This window comes from Chlorocebus sabaeus, chromosome 21 (genome assembly GCF_047675955.1).
Source record: "Chlorocebus sabaeus isolate Y175 chromosome 21, mChlSab1.0.hap1, whole genome shotgun sequence".
Lineage (NCBI taxonomy): Eukaryota > Metazoa > Chordata > Mammalia > Primates > Cercopithecidae > Chlorocebus > Chlorocebus sabaeus.
The window spans coordinates 37,167,814-37,192,952 of NC_132924.1; the positions used below are offsets into that span (position 1 = coordinate 37,167,814).

Sequence of the window (25,139 nt, forward strand, 5' to 3'; positions counted from 1 at the left end):
AAACCAGGTACTGTGATTGCTCACCTGATTTTTGGTTCTAATGAAGGTGCTTTTTTGTGTAGATAATTGTTTACATTGGTGTTCCTGTGGGGAGGACAATCATGGGAGGCTTCCATTCTCTCAGGACCATGCTCTGCTCCAGGTCCTTTAACTTTTATTTAGGAGTTTCTCAAGGAGAAAGATTTGAGGAGCCATGTCTTTCTTGGGAAAAAAGGAAGTTTGAACTGGGCTTCCTTCCTACCTGATCAATTTCCCGAAGGCTAGCAGCGGGTTTGAAAATCATCCCATTTGTCTTTGTGCTTTACTCAGCACTGGAATCATTATTTTTAGTAAACCGTTTGTGCCTAACAATGAAGACTTCTGTCCACATGTACTTGGAGAACATGAGTTTCCTGATTCTGGTCCTGTCGCTGATTCTCTTTTTGCTGTGTTTCTCCTTCCAGGGCAGGTGTAAGTGGTCCCAATAAACCAGGGCATCCCAAGGTCTGGGGTGGGAGGGGCGGGCAGTGCCTCTATGCTGGTCTCCTGGTATTGGCAAGTGGAGGCATTTTTAGGCCAAGCTCAGGGTGGTAAACTTCAGGCTCATTTTAAAAATCAAAACAATTTGTGGTAGAAACAGAGGGAGGGTTTAAGGAATAACATAATAAATGCTACTATGCCACCTCCTAACCAGCTTACCCAAAGATCTTTTTCTTTAAACCAAGACACAGGGGCACCTTTTCCTACCTTCACAACCCAGTATTTCTTTGATTAGCAAAATGGGATCGGTGTTACCGTGAGCACTCAGTGAGAGAATATAAACAGGGCATGTATAGTGGTGCCTGGCATGTGGCAAGTTCTCACTCATTGTGGCTATTAGTGTTACCACTCTATACCAATAAGTATAGAGCCTGGCTAGCAAACCTGGCAAGCGTCAGAGCTCCCAGGGAGGGCAGGTGTGATACAGCTTGCTGACAGCCAGACAGGGAGCTGCGGAGGTGCAGGAGGGAGACGAAGTCCTTGGAGTTTCTGACATGCAGCATGATGTTCTGCCTGAGCTCTTGTTTCCCTCTCCCATGGAGGAGGTAGGCACCTGTGCAGTCACCATTCTGAACTCCACCGTGGAGCGACTGACTCTTTCAGTGAAAGTCGGCGGGGCTCTGGTTCTTGCATATAGCAGCAACCTGTGTTCCCCAAAATAAGTGCCGATCCAGACGTGTAGCTGGGCTAAGAAGAAGTCTGCAAAGCACTCAGGTTGTTCTTTGTACATGTTTTGTTTGTGGCAGGAGATGTTGATTTAATTCTTAAGTAAAGATGTATGCCCTTAAGCAATGTCAGTAAGACCTTCATGGCCCTTGTCCTGGTCCCCATATTCTCTATGGGAAGCAAAGCTGTCAAACTCAAGGCCCCACCAAATCCACTCTTTTTAAAAGTTGTCTTTCCTGAAACCCTCAGGCCACACTCATCTCTGTGCTATCTGAAATTCTGCCAATTTATTATTTTTTTTCTAAATTATTTTGTCTCCTGGTCTTGGTTTTAGTGAGTCCCTGGAAGCTTGTCTGACTTCTGTTGCTTCCTTTCACAGTGTAAAGGTGGCTTCCTGTAGAGAAGGGTGTGCTGGGGATCCTTCAATACTTGTCCTTGGGAGTGGTTTTAGTCTTTTTACAGAAATCGCCTTGTCCGATGAGCTTTATTTTTTATTGTTTTATTTTTTAATTTTTTTGAGACAGAATCTCGCTCTGCTGTTGCCCAGGCTGGAGTGCAATGATGCGATCTCAGCTCACTACCACCTCTGCTTCCTGGGTTCAAGCAATTCTCCTGCCTCAGCCTCCCAAGTAGCTGGGACTACAGGTATGCGCCACCATGCCCGGCTAATTTTTGCATTTTTAGTAGAGACGGGGTTTCACCATATTGGCCAGGCTGGTCTTGAACTCCTGACCTTGTGATCTGCCCATCTCGGCCTCCCAAAGTGCTGGGATTACAGGTGTGAGCCACTGTGCCTGGCTGAGCTTTCTTTTTTATTTTATTTTATTATTATTACTATTTTTTGAGACAGAGTCTTGCTCTGCCACCCAGGCTGGAGTGCAGTGGTGCAATCTCGGCTTACTGCAAGCTCTGCCTCTCGGGTTCACGCCATTCTCCTGCCTCAGCCTCCCAAGTAGCTGGGACTACAGGCGCCCGCCACCACGCCCGGCTAATTTTTTGTATTTTTTTAGTAGAGATGGGGTTTCAACATGTTAGCCAGGATGGTCTCAATCTCCTGACCTTGTGATTCGCCTGCCTCAGCCTCCCCAAGTGCTGGGATTACAGGCGCCGAGCTTTATTTTTAAAGGCAACTTCAGATCTTTTTGGAACTAGATAGGATTTAAGTCCTAAGAAGAGTCATTCAAGTACTATTTTCTTCTAAGACTGATAGGCATTATTGTATTTCTTCAAATCCAAGATGTCATCCATTGAAAAAGGCACCATTAGTCTATGTACCATTGAGAACGAACACTGCCAATTAAACTGTGCCACCTATCAATTTTAAGACATCCTGGTTTCAGAGATGTGAAAATATAAAGAAAAAAACATGTGTCTCAGAACTGATGAGCTGCAGTGTGTACAGTCAGGATGGCTGGGATGAGTCAGGAGTTAGAATTCAGGTGAGCAGATATTTGTTCCCCTTGGGCTGTTCATGCAGTGTCTGACACAGAGACTCAACTCATCACTGCACTTCTCATCTCCCTAAACCCTCCAACGAGCTGGTGGGTGAGGCATGAGTCCGGTTGGTTTAGCCAGGAATCTGAATATCAGACATGGCTCCTTCTTCACCTTCTCTCCCACACCTTGTCTCTTACCAGTTGATTCTACCTCTTCAATATCAGCCTTACCTGTTCCCATTCCCCCAGTCTTATTATGACAGTTTCTCTGGGAAATGGTGCAGGCCTCCACCCACCATCTCTTACCTGCTCTCATCTCTCCCCTTGCAGTTGATTCTCCACAGGGCAGCCAGTTGGATCCCCTCACTGCCCAGCCATGCCTTCTGTGTTCTCCCCTGTCCTAGCAGGATGCCCACAGGCTCCTCTGTGCAACAAAGCCATGCTTTCAATCTGTAGCCTCATCTCTCACTAGCTGCCCTCATATCCCCCAGGTCAGTCACTGAGCTTATTTCAGTTCCTGGGATTAATACTCCAGGCTCGTTCTACCTCCAATCTTTGTCTGATGTTCACTCCTCCTGTCTGCACAGACGCACGAAGGGCACACACAGACTCAGTCCTTCTGCGTCACCCAGTTAATTCCTCAGGTTAGACCCCACTTCCTTCAGGAGCCACATCACCCCTGGTGGGATACGAACCACGCTGTAGGGTCAAGTGTGTCGGAAGTGCCTGCGTCTGTGTCTGTTTCCCTCCTGGAATGCGCCTGCCTCCTTTGTCGTGGGGTCTGGCGCAGTGCCTTTGGCACACTGAGCCCAGTTTGGTTGAAAGGATAATTGGTTTATCTTTATTCTATAACTGAGAAGCCTGAATGTGGAAATTAATTAGTTTGCCTGAATTCAGGATTTCAAACCAGGTTCACAAAACACATGATTTTTCCGATCCAACTTCTATGCACAGAGCTTGGAAACAGACACATGTTCCAAGGGCTTTGGCGTGAAGTCACTTCTCAGCATCAGCTGCGTTTCTTTATCATCTTCCAGGCTTGTTCCATCTCATCAACTGGTTGCAGTTAATTAATTACTCGTCTAAAGGGCTGAACATCTACAGGTGCTCATTTTTCTCTTTTTCTTTCCACGGGTCGTCGTATGTGAGTAAGCTAAAGTATTAGAGACTATAATGTGGATAGAGGCGGAGCAGCCACAGTCTGCGGGTGACCTGGCCACTTTGGCAACAATGGGCAGTGAGCATTCTGCCCCAATTTTGATTTTCCCAGCATTTTACAAGCCTGAAGTCATCTTCATTACAGCCAAGTGAGAGAGAGAGAGAGGGAAAGAGCAGGGCTTATCTCACTGTTTTGGAAGTGGAGGCCCAGGGCACAGGAGTTGAGGTTTCAAGAGATTTCCTGCCCCTGGCTGTGGGCTGAGCATCTCTGATGTGTGGGAAGTTTGTGTTATGAAACGTGGTTGAAATGGGGACTGCTGGTAGGTGCTGGGGAGCCAGTGGGTGGCTGCGTTGGTTTCCAAGAGGATCCACTTCCTGACTCTGGGAAGCTCACTTGGGATCGAGCGGAAAGACTGCCAGTTCTTTAACAATCAAGCATGCATTAAGCGCCTTCTGTATGCAGGGCCCAGGAAGGTTCAGGAGGGAGAGGCAGATGGGCGCAGAGCTTCGGGGGTGGACAGTACTGAGCTGCATTCTCACCCAGCCTCTTGGCTTCTGAGTTCTTCGTGCTTCTTGTTGCTTTGTGAAATAAGGATGAGGGTCACTTCATATACCAGTTAGGGTGTCTGGTTGCAAAGAACATTTGTTATTATCTCACATAAGAAAACACCTCAAAGAGGGTGCATCCTGGTTGACTGAATGGTTAACGGCAGAAGGTCAGTTCAGTGGCTCCGTGGACCCCTGTGGCAGCCACCATCTGTTGCTTGTCCTGGCAGCCCAAGTTCTCTTGGTCCCTAAATGGCAGCCACATTGCAGACAAAAGATCCAGAGGCAGAAAAGTGGCCTCTTCCTTGTGTCCCTTTTTAAGAGGGAGAAAAGCTTGAGAACCCCTAACAGACTTTCCCCAGGTCTTATTGGCCAGAACCCCCCTATTCCTGAAGAGAAAAATGGAGTGACCAAGAATGGCCGAGAGACAAATCAAGACTCATTGGCAGGGCTGGGTGCATCCCGTCTCTTCCTCCCCTGTTACAGGCCCCCTAGCTCCCGAACAGTGCTGGGGACGGCAGCTAGTGGCACCCCCACTCGTGGTGAGGGAGGGTTTTGCAGCCTTCCCGGACCGGATGCCGGGGACAGGGCCTGCAGAAGCAGCACAGATGTGGTTTGAGCGCTGCTCTCTTGCCTTGTTGTCAAAAAGCTTGCAGACTTTAAAAGGAGCTTCCCTTGGAGGGGAAATCGGCCGATGAAGGAGGCAATGGCATGTGTGTTCCAGGATTTCAGGAGGCAGTTACTGAAATAAAACTCTTTGCCACCTCTGTAGAGTGGAGGAAGTTGGTTATCAAGAGAGAAGTAGACTTTCCCACTTAATGAAATGTCACAAAGGCAAAGCCAAGGAGTTTACAGGCAATGTCTGTGGACCTTATTTTCCCACTCTACAGCTGGTCTGTGAACACATGTGTGATCCTTTGTAAACTGTAGTTTTAGCCAATAAATCAAAACCCTTGGGAGAAAATCTGGAATTTCTAAAGCCTTTATCATCAATACATATGTCCGTTTCTGTGGGTTGCTTAATATTCCTGCAGCAGCAGGCTGGCCGCCATCTTTTGACTCTCTGTCATGTCCCCATCTCTGTTTCTGGGGAGATGTTGAAACCAGCTCTGGCAGTACTGCACCATTTCCTCAGTCTGCATTTGTACCTTTCGCTTTTTGTTGTTTTTTAGAAGAGTACAGTGCAAAAAGCACACTGGTCTCAGAGTGAGAAGATGCAGTTCCTGATTTTGGCACTGCCACTAACAGGCCATGTGGTTCAGGTGGGCCTGTCGCCTCTCTGGGACGCATTCTTCACTAAGGAGCAGAGACACTGGGTTAGATCCAGGTGATCAGGGCCACCCCCCTTCCCACGTCCAAGAAGACACTGCCACTTAATCACAGCTTTCTTCTTCCTTACTGTCTTCCAGCGCACACTCAGCCTTCGAATCCTTTTCCTACAGCCGGGCAGTAATAGCTGATGGATTAATCGAGGTGAAAATAAAGATGAAACTGATTTTCTGCCCAGAACTAGATAATCCCCTTGGGTCCCTTCTAGTTTTATAATTTCTCCACAGCAGACTCAACAAAAGCTCCTGGTCCGTCGTGATGTCCCCTAGGGTTTGGAGAACCTTGCCAGGCTCCCCAGGGTTTCCATTGGAAACTCTTCCTGGAGGCCATTGTTATTATCAAGAGCCTTTGTGTAAGAGGACCCTGCTAGTGGTGGCTGCCTTGGCCTGTAGCGTGAGAAGCTTGCATCTGGCCTAGAGCCTGGAGCATGGCAGGAATCAGGTATTTGTGGAGGTGAATGAAGGAGAGTTGAAGTGTAGGGTCTGCATGACAAAGCTTGCCCTCCTGTGTCTCTGCAGGAGGCATCCCAGGGACCTCCTTTATACTTTGGTAAAGAAACCTGCTTCCCTCCTTTTGGATAGTGTCAGACTTTTAAAAGTCAACTCTGGGTTTCTCCTCTGTGAGTTTGCATGTTGGCTCTTGAAAGCCTTAGAAGCAGAGAAAATAGAAATTAAAGCTTCAGGCTGGGAGAGGAGGTGGCTTCATTAGGGCTGGGCCTGGGGAGCTGATGGATGCTGGAAGAGCTGGAGCCTCCCTTCCTGCTGGGCTGCTCTGGTCCCCAGCAACCACGCTGGGCTCTGGGCCACGCTTCCCTCCCTCCATGACTGCCTGCTGCCTCCCAGCAGCTCCTGCCTGGTCTCCTTTTCCAGCCATCTCCCTTCCTGTATCATGTAGTTGCTGTCTTGAATGTTCCCACATCTTGTATCCAACTCCTGTCCTGTGTCCATGGAGCCATGCTTGTAATTGCTTTGAGGGTCCACTTCCTGGCTGAGGGCTCCCTTAGAAAGCATCCTGAAAATTCTGGCCATTTCTTTGACCACCCTGGAAAGGGATCTTGACTTGCCTTCCCTGCCAGTAGTGGGAGGAAAAAAAACATTTATGGAGCACCTGCCATCTGCTAGGTAGAGCGTGGGTCATTTAATGCAGGAACTCCCTGAACGTCACCCTCAGAGCAAATCCTCAAGTTTACAGATGTGGAAACTAAGCTTCAGGACTGGAGCAGCAGCTTAGCTAGGAGGAGACTGTGTTAGTCTGTTTGCATTATTATAAGGAAATACCTGAGACTGGGTGATTTATACAGAAGAGAGGTTTAATTGGCTCATGGCTCTGCAGACTATACAGGAAGCATGGTGCCAGCATCTGCTCTTGGTGAGGCCTCCAGAAGCTTCCAGTCATGGAAAAAGGTGAAAGAGGAGCAAACATGTCACATGGCAAGAGCAGGAGCAAGAAAGAGTCAGGGGGAAGGTACCACACTCTTAACCAGTGTGAACTCACAGTGAAAACTCACTCATTACTGTACAGCGGGCACCAAGCCTTTCATGAGGGATCCAACCCCGTGACCCAGACACCTCCCACCAGGGCCCACCTCTAGCACCAGGGATCACATTTCAGCATGAAAGTTAGAGGCGACAAACATTAAATTGGAGATAGAGCGGGGAACCGACTCCTGGCCAACTCGGGGTGTTTGTGTTATACCAACCTGCCAGGTATGGGCAGAAGGGCAGCCTCATAGTAGAACTGGGCAGGGGTTCAGCAAGCCCCTCAGTGAGGAGCGGGCGCTCTTCTCGACTGAGTGTGCAGCCCCTTCCCCTGCCTGCAGACTTGTTCCTTCGGGGCTGGCCCTTTCTGTTGAGGATATACGCCTGTGCCTCGGTGGCCGCCTGTTCTTGCTTTCATATTCCCACCCCGCCCCCTGCCTGGAAGAGCGAGGAGGCTGCCCTTAGACAGATGTGAAGCGGACGAAGAACATCTGCTTGTTCATTTTCTCCTGGAAGAGCTTCTGCTCCATTTTCCCTGTCTTTGGGCATTGGCTTCTGGCCGGACTCGGGGAGAGGGTCTCATTCCAATGATAAATCATTCATTTATCCCCCAACTGGGTGGATAGCACAGGGCTAGGCACCAATAAAAAGAGCAAAGTACTTTGTCCTTCAGGAGCTTACAGTCTGTCCAGAAGGCCTTTTTTTAAAACACAATTTTTTTTTGAACTGGGCAATCCATTCATGTGGTTTGAATGTCAAAAGGCCAAAAGAGAAAAGGTGAAAAGTCCCCCCTAGCCATCTCGTTCCCCACCCAAGAGGCGACCACTGCTAATAGCTTTCTGTGTCTCTAAAGCCATTCTGTCTGTGTTGTTCAGTGGCTCTCACAGGGCCCGAGAGGAAAGAAATCAGGACAAGTCGGGGAAGAACTGTCAAAGGGCACAGGGCGGCAGCCATGAGGAGAGTGAGATGGGCTGGGGGAGGACAGGTAGGCATGGATATTCTGATGAAGATTCCCAGAGGACTTGGGTGTAACTTGCTTTTCCAGCCTCCATCTACTGGTCTGGTTAGATAGGCAAGATATTTACATGTAGAAATGAACATAGCAATACAAGAGTTAATAGAGATGAAGATTCAATTCCTAGTAGAGCCCAAAGGTGCCCTCACCCAGAGGAGGGAGACAGCAGCTATGGGTGCTGTGGTCATGTGGGCCACTGTAAAAGACCTGGGCTTCCCAGCTGTGACTTTGGTTACTGCCATCAACCTCTCTGAGGCGCTTTTTTTTTTTTTTTTTTTTTTTTTTTTTAAACTCTTCTGAAACCCTCAATTGAGAGTTTTAAATGTTTTTGTTTCATGAACTCCATTAGCAGTTGAAGAAACCCATGGGACCTCTTTAAATGCATATAATAAAATATATCAGGTTATACAGTAAACAAATCGCATTGGAGTTTGGCTGCTTTCTGCACTAGGTGGGCGCAGGAGAGCCTGTTGCATGGTGATTTCTGTTCTGAGGAGGGCCAGGTGACCTTGAACTGTTCTGGGTCTGCACCTGAGAGCTCTGTCCCCAGGGGATACCGGCTCTCCCCCTGGGGCTGCTTGGGACCTGGTGGAGTTGACTCAGGGAGGAGATGGGGAAGAATTCCCTCCGGAGATTGCTTTTTCAGAGAGTCAAACGAACAATGCATTTTCCCTGACGTGTAGCTTCTCCTCTGTCCCCATGGGGCCTCTCTTAACTAAAGATGATTAAACTTGTCCAGCATTTGGTTTCCAAAAGGTGGCAGCACTGTCCTGGGAAACAGAATCCCAGTGACTTGGGTGGAAGTGTTTGCTGCTAGGTGGATGATGCCTGCGGTTCTCGCAGCCCTGCCTTGGTAGCCCAGGGAAGGATTCCCAGCGGCGTGCATGAGCTGTGGCTGTGTGACACTTACGTTTCTGGTCACCCGAATCCTGGCCTTGGAGACAGTCTCCGTCCCTGGGCGAGCTTCTCTTCCTGCGCCGCAGTGGGTCCACCCCACAGAGGCCTTTTGAAGGCAGCGACTCAGCAAGTGTCTCAGGACTGCCCTGTCATTGGATATGGCAGGCAGTTGCCCGCCCGCCTGCGTAGACGGCTGCCCCTCTCTTCTGGTGTTTGAGGTGGGGGTTCTGGAGGGAGGTGGGCATTTTAAGCAGTGGAGTCTTGAGTGGTCTAGGCTGAGCTTTTTCTTTTCGAACAATTTCACATTGGCTAGGAGCAGTGTCAGGTGTTCAGTGGATTCTGTGTAGGGCAGGTAGGAGGGCTGTGATTTCCAATCCAGCAGAGTCACATCCCACTCCGAAAGGCGGCAGTTGTGGGGTCGTCACCAGGCGGTGATGCGTCTGACGTGTGTCTAGCTGGGAGGAGCCCATACCTTAGCTGTAAGTGAGGGCATAGACAGACGTTCAAGGATCTGCTAGAAGATAGAATTTTGAGCAATAGAAGGAAGAGACCACTGGAAAGGGAACAGTATGTTCTGACCGGTGGTTACAATGGCTTTTATCTTTAAAGTCTTTGCCTATGGGACCAAGGCATGCAATCCCTTAGGAAGATCACATCTGGTATGCACCATTTTTTGATCCAAGCTGCGGATCCTCCATTTCCCCTGTCTTCCGTGTCTTCTGTCTTTCACACGTGGATGCACAAATACATATGTACACATTCATTCAAGCAAATAGAGGGGAAAACCCCACAAGTTTTATTTACTCATTTATTCCAAAAATATTTCCTGAGCTCTTCCTATGCACTAGGCACTGATCCTGGCCCTGAGATATGCAGTCAATAGGATGGCACACTCGCCACCTCCATAGGGTTGATATTCTCCATGGGGGAGGCAGGCCATGAGCAGATAAAGGAATGAGCTAGAAAAATATCCGATGGAAATGTGGTCTCCAGAGAAGTGATCTCAGGGTGTGCTAGCATGATGGGGGTGCAGGGAACGCTTCCCCAAGGAGGTGACCAGTGAGTCAGTGAAATGTGGCTGTCAGGGAATGCGTGCCGAGGCCTTGGGGTGGGCGCACCACTGGCGTTTTTACGGCATAGTGAGAAGGCTGGAAGGTAAAGTCAACAGGGGGCAGGGCAGATCACACGGGGCCTCAGCCTGGGAGAGCAGTGGACATGGGATATAGCCATCCCAGGCTCTGAAGAAGGGAGTGATGTGGAAAAGTACCTCTGACTCAATTCAGTGCCCCATAATTCCCACGCAGGGCACACACTGTGGCTTTGTTTTGTGAGCCTCACAGAGGGACACGGGAAGGTGGGTGGAGCCAGCCAGTGTTTGTGTGGCATTTCACTCTGTGCTTGGCACACCCCCATGGCTCACCGCATGCATCTCATCTAAACCCTGACGCAACCCCATGAGGAGGGGGGCCTGTTACTAACAGTTCATCCACGAGGAAACCTAGGTGCAGAGGTGGTTCTTCTCTGGGCTTGCCCGGTGGGAGGGCAGAACCGAGATCTGAACCCCAGCCCTGCAGGCTCCAAGGTCCCCGTTTCCCATTCCTTCCTGGAAATGGAGTCTCTGGGCAGCTTTGTGGTTGTTATCAGTCTATTTTTATCATGTGTGAGACACTGTTATAATTTGAATTTCCTTAACCAGTACTAAGATTGAACCCGTTTTTCCTATGTCTTATCTATTTTTTATTGTGGTAAAATAGATGAGACAAACATTTGCTGTTGTAACTATTTTTAAGTGTAAAATTCAGTGGCATTAAATATATGCACCCTGTTGTGCCGTCATCTCTACTCTCCATTTCTAGAACTGCTTCATCACCTCAAATAGGAACTCTGCAGCCATCAGGCAGTGACTCTCCTTCTCCCGCCCTGCAGCCCCGGTAAACTCCAATCTGCTTTCTGTCATTATGAATTTGCCTATTCCAGATATTTCATATGAGGAACCATATAATCAATATTGTTCATTTGTCCCTGGAGTATGTCACTTGGCATAATGTCTTCAAAGTTCACCCATGTTGCAGCAGATGTTAGAACTTCACTTCTGTGTTTTTTGAGATGGAGTTTTGCTCTTGTTGCCCAGGCTGGAGTGCAGTGGCATGATCTTGGCTCACCGCAACCTCCACCTCCCAGGTTCAAGCGATTCTCCAGCCTCAGCCTCCTGGGTAGCTGGGACAACAGGCATGCGCCACTACGCCTGGCTAATTTTGTATTTTTAGTAGAGGCAGGGTTTCTCCATGTGGGTCAGGCTGGTCTCGAACTCCTGACTTCAGGTGATCTGCCTGCCTTTGCCTCCCAAAGTGCTGGGATTACAGGCATAAGTCACTGTGCCCGGCCCAACTGCATACTTTTTTTATGGCTATATGATACCTCATTATATGACTATAGCACATTTCGTTTCTCCATTCATCTGTTGATGGAGGTGCGAGTTGTTTCTACTCTGGGCAGGTGATTACACTGAGATGGGACTTTCCTAGCTACTCACTCCAGTTCCAGGGCTACTTTCTGAAGCCCAGAGAATCAGAGTCTGTCTAGGATGGGTGACCCAGCACGTGTGTGGTCAGGGATGGGTGCTGAGCTTTTCAAGGTAATTAACCTCTTAAAAAAATACCAGCATGGATACCATAATTTTTCTTGTGCTGTCACCAACTCTAATTTGGTTCTTTTCCTGTCCATTTCATAGAATCATAGTATTGAATGAGATCTCCAGAGAAGTTATTTCATCATTTGCTTCTAAGCATGAAATCACCTCCTGTAAATAAACATTTAGTCTGTTCTTGAAAGTTTGTAGAATTTTAAGTGGCTGGGTGGGAGCCCCAAATCTCTGCTGAGTGACTCTGGACAGGCCATGCATAACCAGCCTCAGTTTCCCCATGTGTAAAAAGACATCGAACCCCTTCTAAGAGATGAAACATCTTTCCTAGACAGGTTAAGAAGTTTCCTCTTAGTTCAAATCTAATTTCCTTCTGGTTACTCGTACTTTAGGCCTATTCCTTTCTCCATGAGAAGCAATTGGTCACCATTCCTCCCATCATAATCCTGTATTCCCTGGGCCACGGCTGTGATGTCTGACATCCCTCAGCTCTGATTAAAGAACAAAGTGGAGTTCCCAGGGCCTAAGGCACATGGATTCAGTTTCCTTCCTGGTTAGTTTTATTTTCTTTTCCTTTTTTTTTTTTTTTTTTTTTTTGAGATGGAGTCTTGCTCTGTTGCCCTGGCTGGAGTGCAATGGCACGATCTCAGTTCATTGTAACCTCCGCCTCCCAGGTTCAAGTGATTCTTGTGCCTCAGCCTCCTGAGTAGCTAGGATTACAGGTGTGCACCACCACGCCTGGCTAATTTTTGTATTTTTGGTAGAGACAGGGTTTCACCATGTTGGCCAGGCTGGTCTCGAACTCCTGATCTCAAGTAATCTGCCTGCCTCAGCCTCCCAAAGTGCTGGGATTACAGGTGTGAGCCACCGCACTTGGCCCTGGTTGGTTTTCTTTTCTTCTCTTTGACAACGGGTGCTGCTGTTTGACTGAAAGCCCTCTTCCCTCTAGCATCTAGCCTGGGCCCCCAGAGGCCCGGCAGCTCTGAGGTGGCCTCAAGAGAGTTTGGTTTATGCCTTTCCAGGTGACCTGTCCCCTCTTTCATCACCAGGAAATCAGCAAAGCCTCGCTGTCACCTGCTCACTCCTCAGCTGCCTGCTGTGCAAGAGGAAATTCACACGACCCCAGTGTCCCCTGAGGTACTAGGCCACTCACAGCCATTTTTCTTTTTCAGAACAATAAATCTGAGAAACCCTGTGCTCCAGCAGGTGCTGGAGGGAAGGAATGAGGTCCTGTGTGTTTTGACACAGAAGATCACGACGGTGCAGAAGTGTGTGATCTCCGAGCACACGCAGGTCGAGGAGAAGTGTGGTGGCATCGTGGGCATCCAGACCAAGACGGTGCAGGTGCGTGCGGCTGGGCTGCCCTGTGGTCACGGCTGGGCAGTCATGGAGGCCTTGGTCGGGGGCCTCTTTGGGTGGTGTCTTCATTAGTCAGGACTCTTTCTGTAGCAAGTTAACAGAAACCCAACTCACATTGGCTTAAATGAGCAAGAGTGTATTAGCTCGTGTAGCTGAAACACTTGGGGAAATTGGCTCCAGTCACTGCTGGATCCAGGCCTTGAGGATATAGGGAGCTACCTTCCCTGGGTCGATCGCCTCTCGGATGGGCTGTCCCTACGGTGCTGGCAGCTCCAGGCTTGCTCCTGATTTGCTGCAACTCCAGGTGTGAGGGGGCCTAGGACCCAGTCTCACCAGACCACCCCAGGATGTGTTCATTCCTGAATCAGGGCAGGGCCGCAAGCATTTGAATGGGCCAGGTGGGCCGGTGTCAGATGCTTTCCCTGTGGGCGGCAGATGTTTCCGCCAAGAAAAATGGACACACAGGCACTGACCAGGCCAAATGCAAGAGAATCCCTAGAGCCTCTCAGAGCCGGGGCTCTCACAGTGATTACTTGGAATTAGCTGCTGCAAATCCTTTGTGGGTTGAGTTAGGGCAGGTAAGATCTAGCTATCTCTACATAGATTCTTCTGGATTAAGTTATTGACAGTCTTACCAAGCTGATCCGTGAGCCAGTACTAAACTTCAGTGGACTAGGTGGCTGTCAACCCCAAACTCTTTCTCCTCCAGCTTACCATGGTGGCTGATATTTTCTTAGAGATTGACTTCTTGGGATGACTTTTGGCTTTTTCTAAGGAACCCTGAAAGTTGTATTTGGAAGGAGCTGGAGGTAGAGGTCTGGGGCCAGCACTCTTGCTGGGGTGGGGCTGGATAGCACCAGCGAGGGAGGTGCCGATGGGAGATAGCTCAGGCCGGCCCTGCCAGTGCCCCTGCCACAGTCACTTCCTACCAGAGTTTTGGAGCCTTTGAGTCAGGAGGCCGGCTGCCATTTCTCCACCCAAAGCAACACACTCTGACCAGGATCAAGTTGCTAAGAAAAGTTCTCTGATTGCCAGTGTTTGGCCAAGAAATAGATTCTCATCTTCCTCTCACCAGGACATCGTGGGAAGGGGTCCTGTTTGTGAGAGCGTTTAAAGGCGGGAGCTTTGGTGCCCAACTTCTTGGCATTTCCTGCCTCTCCTCCCTCCGGCATCTCCCCACTTCCGTCTCTGTTCCTGGTTTTATCAGCACTGTGCACCATCTACAGGGGTCCGGAGTGATATGCATGGGGCAGGGGACCCTCTCAGCTAGGTTCTCCCAGTCCAACTTTGCTACTGTTTAAGGTTTTCATTAGGATTTCAGTTGTTTCCATAATCTGTGATGGAGGGAACTGGGAGGTGATCTTATGTATCGTATGATGTTTGCACAGCACTGTAGACCTAACTTCACTGTATCCCACACTCTGGAATCTCGCTTTGATGCCACCAGGTTGGCCATTTACTTGGGAATATGTGTAGTGATGCCAACAAAGATTGAATCCCCCATCCCCCATGCTGGCTGGCTCCTCTGTTCCACTCGGTTCTGTGGACATTGCTCAGCATCTGTTATGTGCAAGACATGAGGCTGGCTGCAGTGGGGAACAGAGCAGCAGGGAGAGCCCAAGTGCACAGGTGGGAGTGTGCGCTTTTGCCCACAGGTGTCAGCGACGGAGGATGGGAATGTCACCAAGGATTCCAGTGTGATGCTGGAGATCCCAGCTGCCACCACCATTGCCTACGGTGCCATTGAGTTATACGTGAAACTGGACGGCCAGTTCGGTGAGTGCCACCTCCTATGGTGCTGAGGGATCCCCAGCAGAGAGACTCGACTGCTTTGCAGAGGACTCGACTGCTTTGGAGACTGTGGGAAGAGAGGGAAAGAGGTCTGAAGAGGGTAGACTATCCCATAACATGGTCCCTGGACATGTGGGCTGTGCTGGGGGAGGGGCGTGGTGAGGGATGCCTGGAGCAATGCCACCCTCTCCCCCAGCACTGGTGTGGGGTGAGTTCCACCAGCATGGTAGAGGGCTGGGCTGTGCCCTCTGGGCATCAACCTGGGCTCTGCGTCAAGACACACTGGGCATCAACCCTGGTGCCATGATGTCCTGTGAGGTCTCAGGCAAGTTGCTGAATCTTGCTGAGTCTTGGCTTCCCCGACCCTGGAAGGTGAAGGGCATTTCTTCACAGGGCTGTGTGAAGATTTAATGAGATGAGGCCTATGAAGCGCCTGGCACAGTAGTCATTTATTAACTCCTCCACCTTTGCTATTAATAGCATTATCACCATTATTGTTATCCCACCTCCTTTCCCCAAGTATGAAGTCAGACATGCTGAACTTGACTTTTCTCTGCTGATCACGAGTGTGTTCAAAGCACAGAGACCCTGCCGTTGTCAGGGAAGAAATTCCAAGCTTCGGTTCAGTGAGTGTCTGCTCATTTTAGGTGCTCACAGCCCCTTCCCTCCTCATGTTCCCAATGAGAAGAGGTTGCGTTCACTCATGAAAGCAGTGTGACCGCTCCTTAGGGACATAAGTGGGTAAATGTAACATAATAAATTGTGAAGTTTTTTAGGTATGACAATGGTATTATATTTATAAAAATGAGTCATCCTGTCTTTGAGAGATGTACACTGAAACATTCACGAATGAAATGGTAATATGTCTGTGGTTTGCTTCAAAAATAATATGAGTGGAGCATAAAGGGTGTGAGCGTGGGCAGCTGCTGAGGGAAGGAGGCGTGGCTGAGAGGGGACAGTGGCTGAAGCTGGCCGATGGGCACATGCTGGTTCACGCTCCTCCTCTCTATTCCTGTGCAGTTTGACATTTTCTGTAACAGCAGTTTTTAAAAGTGCCATGATAGACCATGCACATGCCCGCTGCTGCCTCCCGCTCCTCCCCCATTTGTGGAAGGGGGGGCAGTCTCCTGTGAGACAGCTCCTGCCCTCGCTAAGCCCACAGGAGTCACGATGCCATTCAGCGACCACTAGAGGGACTCGAAAAGAACGCTCAGCGTCCTCCTGTGCTGCTGTCCACAAGCTGAAGGGTGTTTGAGGACCCCTAGGAGAAACAGGCAAGGCACAGAAGGAGTGCACGGAGCCTCCCTCTCTCATTCTGCAAATGAAGCAGCCTGCATTTTAGGGTAGTGAAATGATTTATCTGAGGTGACAGAAAGAGAAAGTGTCAGTTTGAAGCAATTGGTCAAAGAGGTCGGTCAGGGACCAAGAAATGCTGAGAATACCTTCCTTGAGGCCCATAGTTCCAAATTTGTGTCCTCTGGGGCATTTTCCTTATTATTGTCATCTTACTCTTTCTCTTTGAAAAGACTTGTCTTCCAAAAAAATTGCATCATGAAGATGATCAAATTGTTCTTCTAGTCTCTGTTACCTGTATGTGGTAAGTAGGGTCACCACCTGCACTTCTGGGATTTTAGCCCCCCTACGTCTGCCTTGGTGGTCCTGTTCAGTCTTACTGATGGCCAGCAGTGAATGTGTCACTTTCCCGTAGCTTACTGAGGTATGATTGACACACAAAAACTATGTATGTTTAAGATGTCCAAGCGATGATTCAATAGACATGGACATTGTGACGGGATTACTACTGAGTCAAGCTAACGAACACATCCATCACCCAGCATAGTTACCCTTTGCATGTGTGTGGTGAGGACACTTATTGTCCACCCTCTCAGCAAGTCTCCAATAAACACTGCAGTACTATTGGCTACAATCACCATGCTAGATCCCCAGAACTTACCAGCTTACAACTGGAGGTTTGCATGCTTTGACATCTCCCCATTTCTCCCAGAGCCTAGTGCCTGGCAACCACCATTCTATCCCCTGCTTCTGTGAGTTCAGCTTTTTTCAGTTCCATGTACAAGACAGACCATGCAGTAGGCGTCTTTCTGTGCCTGGGTGATTTCACTTAGCATACTGTCCTCCGGCTTCATCCAGGTTGGCACAAATGACAGGCTTTCCTTCTTTTTCGTGGCCAAAGAGTATTCCATTGTGCCAATACATCCTTTTCTTTATCTATTCGTCCATCAACAGGCAGTTATGTTATTTCTGTATCTTGGCTATAGTGAAGGATGTGTCACTTCTGTAAGGCCTTCTGAAATCTTGGCACACACCTGAGGATGCCCATGAATGCTCTGCGGACCCTTCGGTGGCGGGGACCCAGACCTGGGCTGCCACTCTAGGCAGTGATCCCCATGCGAGCTTCCTCCTGTTTGTCCCAGGAGGTGACCAGACCCTGCCCTGACGCAGCTCTGTTGGGGTGGCCTTTCTTTCTCAGATGGGGTTTGAAAGACACAGCCTTGTCTGGCAGGGCTCTCCTGTTTGCATTTCAATTTCAGGCTTTTATCTTTTCCAGCTTCCGTTGTCTTTGAAAATAAACTCCTCTTTGTGCTGCTGAGAAGAGGTACCCTGGGGATATCTCGGCCTTCCCTTGGCTCGTTCCCTGCTCTGGCCTAGGAGGCAGCTCCGTGGCTCCTTCCTACGACAGCTTGGTGGTCAGGCCATCGTTCTGGGTGACTCACTGCCTGATTTTAAACCAGTTCTGCTATTTCTTTTCTTTTTTTGCCCATCTATTTGCTGTTGCTTTTGCTACAGAATGTTCTAATACAGCTTCATAGACATAAACCTGCAGTGCTTGGAAGGGCCCTTGAGAAGACATGCCTGCCCTCTCTCCCTACCTTCCTGGTGGGATTGCATTTGACAGGGATCCTGGTCATCTTTTGAAAACTCGAAGGGAGGCAGACTCCATCTGCATCCTGGCCAGGTGCTTCAGCCATGCCAGCTGCAATGAGACCCCTTCCTTCACCCACATCTCCCCTCTCTGGAGACACTTACGCCCAATCAGAAACACCCTTTCATCCTCTTGACCTTCCGCCTTGCATTTTTATACATCTTGGCATTTGCTGGTGTCCTTCAGCACCAACTTCCAGTTGAATGCCTTGTGGGCATGAACCTTTGTTTCCCACGCTGCACCTGAATCTGTGCACATCTCCCCACTGGCCCTAACACCGTCTCCCTGCTTCCCCACCTCGCTTTCCTTAAAGACAGGGCCTTGCTCTGTGATCTACGCTAGAGTGCGGTGGCGGGATAATAGCTCGCTGCAACCTTGAACTCTGGGCTCAAGCAGTCCTCCCAGCTTGGCCTCCCAAGCAGCCGGGACTACAGGGGCTCCGCCACAGACTCGTAACTGGCTACTCTTGATTCTTTCCTGTCTGTTTCATCCTAGCAGTGTAGCTAATAGGATTGTTTTAAAATTGATCACTTCACTCACCTGCTCACAGACCCTTTTGTGGCTCTCTGTACTAAGAATGCAGTCTGCACCATGTCACACCTTATGGGCCAGCCCAGCATGGGTCTCATGCCTTCCCTCTGGTCACAGCGCCACTTGCCCCGTGATCTCACTGAGGTCTGGGGCATGCCACGCCCTCTGCCACCCCCAGGCCTGCTGCACCTCTCTCTGGGCATGCTCTTTGCCTCTTTTGCTCCTGCCCAACCATCAGATGGCTTTTCTGGTTCTCCTTCCCTGTGATGGGGTTCAGGACATGCAACCCTAAGATATTTTAAAGTGAAGGAATTTGAAAAGATGACAGAAGCAGAAAGGTCACTGTGACCTTCCCCTCACCCTTCTCCCTGTAGCAGGTCATGAAACTTCGGAAGGGTTTTCCAGCCTTTCCCTGACACAGGTTACAGACCCTCAGCGGAGAGGTGCCCTCCCTCTGCCTGGAGGAAAGAAGCAGCCGTGTCTCCAGACACAGGACACAGAGAGGTGAAGAGACAGGCCTTACTGAATTCCCAGATGAATGGCCTTTCCATCATATGCTCTGCCCTGCTACATTTCTCCACCACTGTCCCTCAAACCTAGCGTAAAAGTACTCAGCTTTAACTATTTCTTCACATGTTCATTTCTTATGAAGGCTTCCATGTCATGTAAAACTGCTATTCAGTAAACTTGCATGCTTTTCTCGATTTTTTTTTTTTTTTTTGAGACAGAGTTGCACTCTTATTGCCCAGGCTGGAGTACAATGGCACGATCTTGGCTCACTGCAAACTCTGCCTTCTGGGTTCAAGCGCTTCTCCTGCCTCAGCCTCCCGAGTAGCTGGGATTACAGGTGCCCACCACGCCAGCTAATTTTGTATTTTTAGTAAAGACGGGTTTTCTCCATGTTAGTCAGGCTGGTCTCGAACTCCCGACCTCAGGTGATCCGCCTGCCTCGGGCTCCCAGTGTTGGGATTATAGGTGTGAGCCACCGTGCCTGGCCTCTCTTGTTAATCTGTCTGTTGTGATAGCGACCTCAGTCTTGAACCTAGGGTGAGCAGAAGGGAAGACGTTTTTCCTCCCCTCCACCCACTGGCCACTCTGGCCTCAGCCCTGGTCAACCCGTCCCCACTCTTACCACACTCATCGTCAAGGCCTGGTTTGTAGTCCTTTGTATCTGTGGCTGTGAGCACAGGGCCTGGTATAGGGGAATTTAAAGATTTACATTGTTGCATATTTGCTGGCTGGCTGGGGATGGATAGATGAAAAGAATGAATTGGTAGCGTCCTCAGGAGCTGTGCATGGGTGAAGGTGAGAGTGTGGTTGGCGCTGTGGATTCTTAAAATGCCAGTTGGTTCCACATTATTTTGGGGACCTGGCAGGGCTTCTGGCAGAATTTGAGGCTGTGTGAATGGTCAAGGCTCCTGCCCTCAGGGAACAACGTTATGACTTCGGTGCTGGTTCACACTCTGCACCCCAGTGGCTAAGGGCAAAGTGTGGAGGAGCAGGGGCACCCTGAATGCTGGTGAGTGTGGGCCAGTTGGGTAAAGCCAGGGATTGTTTCCTTTGTCTTTAGACGGCCATTCTTTTCTTTTCCATTCTATCTTTATGAGCATCATTAATGCTCACAAGCAAATGAAAATATGTGCTAATACTCATGCCTTCTACATTTCAGCAAATACGGTGCCCTGCCACATTTTTATTCCATAGCCTTTGCTTACGTACACAAGTTAGTAAATAGAATCATATAGAAAACCCTGATTCTTGAGCTCACTTACTGTTTCTGCTTAGTAAGGACATACTAAATTACATTTTTATCTACACCTTAGATACCTTAGCTGGGTTCTCAAATTTGGAAGTGTTTGAGAAAACATTTCTTTGCTTTTTTTTTTTTTTTTTTTTGAGACAGGGTCTCGCTCTATTGCCCAGGCTGGAGTGTGGTGGTGCGATCTTGGCTCACTGCAACCTCTGCCTCCAGGCCTCAAGGGATCCTCCTACCTTAGCCTCCAGAGTAGCTAGGATTACAGGCGTGCATGACCACGCCCAGCTTATTTTAAATTTTTTTGTAGAGATGGGGTCTCGCTATGTTGCTGCTCTCAAACTCCTGAGCTCAAGCAGTCTGCCTGCCTCAGCCTCCCAAAGTGTTGGCATTACAGGCGTGAGCCACCATGCCTGGCCCTTTTTATTATTTAAAAAACTTTATTGCCTAGAGCGGTGGCTCACACCTGTAATCCCAGCACTTTGGGAGGCTAAGGCAGGTGGATCACTTGAGGTCAGGCTGGCCAACATGGTGAAACCCCGTCTCTACTAAAAATACAAAAATTAGCCAGGTGTGGTGGCAGGCGCCTATGATACCAGCTACTCGGGAGAGTGAGAGAGGAGAATCGCTTGGACCCAGGAAACGGAGATTGTAGTAAGCCAAGATTGCACCACTGCACTCCAGCCTGGATGACAGAGCAAGACTCCTCAAAAAAACAAAAAACCACCAAAACAAAAAAACCTTTTTATTATGGACATTTCCCACATGTTCAAAGGTAGAGATAATAAGGTAGTGAGCTCCCATGTGCCCACCATCCAGCTTCAGTGACTAGGGCAATTCATGTTTTAGCCATAACTTCACCATCTCCTTCCTCTCCTGCTGGATTATTTTGAAGCAAATCCTAGGTATAATATTGTTTCATCTATAAATATTTTAGTACCTTGAAATATGGCTTTTGAAAAAAGATTAGTTTTGCCTTCATAGAAATAGATTCATAGAGAATGTATTCTTTTGTGTTTGCCATTTTTCACTCAACATGTTTGTGAAATTCATTCATATAACTGCAGACATCAGTATTTCATTTTTTATTGCTGTGTATTATTCCATGTATTAATACAGAAACACTGATTTCTTAAAAACATACTCATATAACTACTTGGCCACCTAAATGTATTGGCAATAATTTTTAAATATGATCAGTGTTCAGATTTTCCTAGTTGTTTTATGCATGTCAGGTTTCATTTGTCTGTTTAGAATCAGTTTGTTCAAATCAGGATAAAATAATATTGCCAATGTTTTAAGGATTGCATCTGGCCTGTTCACAGACTATATATTAGGGAGCTTTATGTAAGAACAGCCATTTCTCTATTTGTTGGAAGTGGCTGGGCTTTTGGTCAAGCAACATACTGTGTGTAGGGATCAAGTTTTATGGGGAAGATAGATGGGTCTTCTGCTCCACTCTAAGTTAGGTCTAAGATGTGCCATCAAGGCTGGGCTGACCCTGTCCAGACTTGTTGGCACATCTTAGACTCAACTTTACGTAACTTGTCCTCTTCTGCACTACAGAATTCTGCCTTCTCCGAGGGAAACAAGGTGGCTTCGAGAACAAGAGGAGAATTGACTCTGTCTACCTGGACCCCCTGGTCTTTCGAGAGTTTGCATTCATAGACATGCCAGATGCTGCGCATGGGATATCTTCCCAGGATGGACCATTAAGTGTTTTAAAGCAAGGTATTGCTAGTAGGGCAGGAGTGGACAGTTGAGGGCCCATTGAGCTCTGTATCCCAAGAGGTGGTTTGGCCTTCAGCATCAGTGACCCCTCAGTGACTCACAGAAAACATATGAGAAGAGAGGTGATGCCACCGAGGCCCAGTCCACTTGGCAGGACTCACCTCGCTTGGATCTTAGGGAGCCCCAGGTTGTGGGTGCTGTATTTTAGGAAGGGAGGGGAGAATGACCCTCCACGGGGCAGGGGTTGGAGACTGAGGTAGTCAGGGGCTTGACATTTTTCTTTCGTTGTAAGCACAGAAGCCCTGTTGACTACTAAGAATAGCTCATCAGCTGTGAGGATGGAGAACCCAAGTTTTGCATCTGTTTTGTTATATTCTGGGCTTCATTGTCAAGACAAGCAACGCTTTGTCAGCCTTGCAAAATGCTCTCTTGGAGGCTCTTTATCCACATGGCATGGGCTGCATGGCGCCAAAGAGGAAGAGGGGCCGTGCCCAGGATGTGCCTGCAGCAATTCCTTTTGCTCCTCACAGCGTATGGTGCTTTAGAAAGCTGGTTTCTTTTGTGGGGGGTGTGGGGGCGCAGCGTATAGGAGGAGATGGGCAAGGAAAAGGGGACACAAATAGGTGAGGGCTTAGCACAAAGAGCTAGGAACCGCTCAGGTTAGGGTTAGGGTTAGGGTTAGGGTCGCTCTGGCTTGGAGGGTAAGCACAGAAGCCCTGGTGACTACATCCGTGGAGCTTTGATGAGTCCCAAAGCAGGGGATGCTTTTGTAGCAAAAATGTCAATATTTGAAGAAATGACAACAAAGGCCCAATTTTAACATAAGGCTTTCCTATCCTGGCTTCCTTGAGATGGGTAAGTGGGTGCAATTTTCAGCTGCCACTTAAAGGATTTTGTCATTGTGGGTTAGAACCACAGCACAGTGGCCCTACAGCCACTGGGGAGAAGGCAGTCCCGTGCTGCAGCTTCCTTCTGTCCTGCCCACAGGCCCACCCTTTGAGTTGGCCTTTCTGGTCAGCCAGGGTGCAGTGGGAGCTGGATGTGCCAGGCAGGAGGAGGGTGGGGGCTGCCTGGTCTTTGTACTCTCAGAGACTGGGCCGACCAGGACAGCTTCTGTCTTCATTCAGGCTGGGACTGGCAAAGACATAGTTGTTTGTATAGCAGAGTTTTGAAATATGTTGGTTACTGATGTTCTGTGTTCCTCTGTGTGGGGCTTTATACAACTGCTAGTTGGAATTCTCCATCCTCATGGGTGGTACATTGATGTATTAGTGTGCATTCCTGCATATGAAACCTTTATCAAATCTTTAAAAATAAAATCTCCACTAGACTTAATTTACAGGAAGCTTCTGAGTATCTTAACCCCCCCCCCAAAAAAAAACAAACCAAAAAAAGAAGGAAGGAAAAGAGATTCTAAGGAGAGAGACCCCTAAGCAACAGCTTTGGGGACTCAGTGCTCAGCTTGAGGACTTGTGAAGCAGCACAGGATAGAAAAAGAATAGCTGTGCTTGCGATGAAAATAGGGTGCCAGCCCCTTTAAAAGTGGGCATTAAATATTAAAGGATAGAAAATCTGCAATGTACTACAAGAAAGGACATGAAAAATAATGTATTTTGGAATTTGTATGGCTCTAAAGCATTGTAAAAGCACTGACTTATGTTTAGTAATTCAGCTTTGATAATTTACTTCCAGAGAAATCATGCTAAAGAGGAATTTAAATGACTTTTCCAGAAAATAATTGATTAGACTTAATGTTTAGTGAGTCATCAGAGAAGAGTGAAGCTTGAAATACAAAACTTGGCTTCCCTCTCTCTCTCCCCTCCCTCCCTTTGGTTATTGAAAAATATGCAGGGTGGTGTGTAACTTGATGTTTATTTCTGAGTTCCATGACTGGCAATGCAGCTGGGAATATCCATGAAAGAACTGATGATTAGCTATAAAAAGCAGGAACTGCTGTCCGATGTCGTGAGATGTGCATCGTGGTCATGAGACTTGGGTGTGCTTTCTTTGCAGTGACTTCGCTCCTGGAGAGGAATTTCCATCCCTTTGTGGAGCTGCCTGAGCCACAACAGACAGCTTTGAGTGACATCTTCCAGGCAGTCCTGTTTGATGATGAACTACTCATGGTCCTGGAACCAGTGGTGAGCCCCGGGACATCTCAAGGCAGTGTTTTCACCAGGGTTTTCTGGAACAGGGGATGGGCTAGACCTCCTGGGGCAAGGTGTTGAGGCAGGATGGAATTGTGTTAAAGGTTCCCCCACCTCCTTTTCTCCCTACAGCTCTCTTTTCTGACTCTTGGGTCCTGCGTTTTCTAAGTGCAGACAGGTAGTTGGCCTCAGGGGTAGAGGGAGGTAGGTGTTAGTTTCCTAGGGCTGCCTCAACAAAACTGAGGGCTTAAAAAACCAGCAATTTATTCTCATAGTTTTGGAGCCTGAAAGTCCAAAATCTAGGTGTCTGCAGGGCCACACTTCCCCCAGAGGATCTAGGAGAGAATTCTGCCTTGTCTCCTCCAGCTGCAGATGGCTCCTAGTGTTCTTGGCTTCAGGCAGCAGCACTCCAGCCTCTGCTCTGTCTCCACATGGGCTTCCCCTCTGTGTGTGTCTGTGTCTTCTCCTTTACTGTCTGTTATAAAGACACCATCGTTGGATTTAGGGTCCACCCTAATCTAGGATGATCTCATTTGGATTTCCTTACTTTAATTACATCTGCAAAGACTAAGGTTCCAGGTAACATATGCTGGGGGCCACTACTCAGATCACTGCAGGGGGTCGTGTGGTAGAATCTAGCAAGTCAACCTGTTTCATTTAGAACAGAGAAATAGGCTTTTGCACTGTTCTGTTTTGCAGCAGAAGGATATCGGGGGAGGTCAGATTCCTTAAGTCAACTCTTAGTTGTGCAAGCCACACAAGCTGCCAACCCTCCAGCCACCCAGATTCTGCGTCCTCCCTTTCTTAAGGCTGAGGCTTTATAAACCTGATTTTGACTACAGTTTTGTTTTCTGTTCTTTTATTTTTCTATTATATTATGCAGGGAGTTTGAAGAACTGATTTAATGCTTTATGGTTTCCAGGGGAGTGTTCATATTATTTTTCCCTCTTGAAATGAGATTGTGCCGAAAGAGCCTGGGTATCAGTGATGGAACCTGTTACTGAAACACCCCCACGGACCAGGATATTTGCATTCTAGAGGGTGGGGAGCTCAGCTCCAGGGAGAACAGTTTCAAAAAGCCCACTGACTTCTACTTCCGAAAATAACTTCTTCCAAGAGCAAAATGTCAGCTCTCTCCACCCTGTGGAGAGAGCCTCAGCTGCCCTGTCAGATGCTGGAGAAGCAAGCTGTCTGGATG

The 25,139-nt window shown here is 48.5% G+C and overlaps 1 protein-coding gene across 2 annotated transcripts in view; it reads left to right on the forward strand.

The window, feature by feature from the left end:
- Nucleotides 1–25,139, forward strand: part of GSDME (gasdermin E) — a 60,265-nt gene that overhangs the window by 26,550 nt on the left and 8,576 nt on the right. For both annotated transcript variants that reach the window (XM_007981857.3, XM_007981855.3), the window contains exons 4-7: nt 12,858–13,029; nt 14,700–14,820; nt 21,630–21,794; nt 23,808–23,935. In XM_007981857.3, the coding sequence (XP_007980048.3) occupies nt 12,858–13,029; nt 14,700–14,820; nt 21,630–21,794; nt 23,808–23,935 (586 nt within the window). The remainder of the gene's footprint in view (nt 1–12,857; nt 13,030–14,699; nt 14,821–21,629; nt 21,795–23,807; nt 23,936–25,139) is intronic.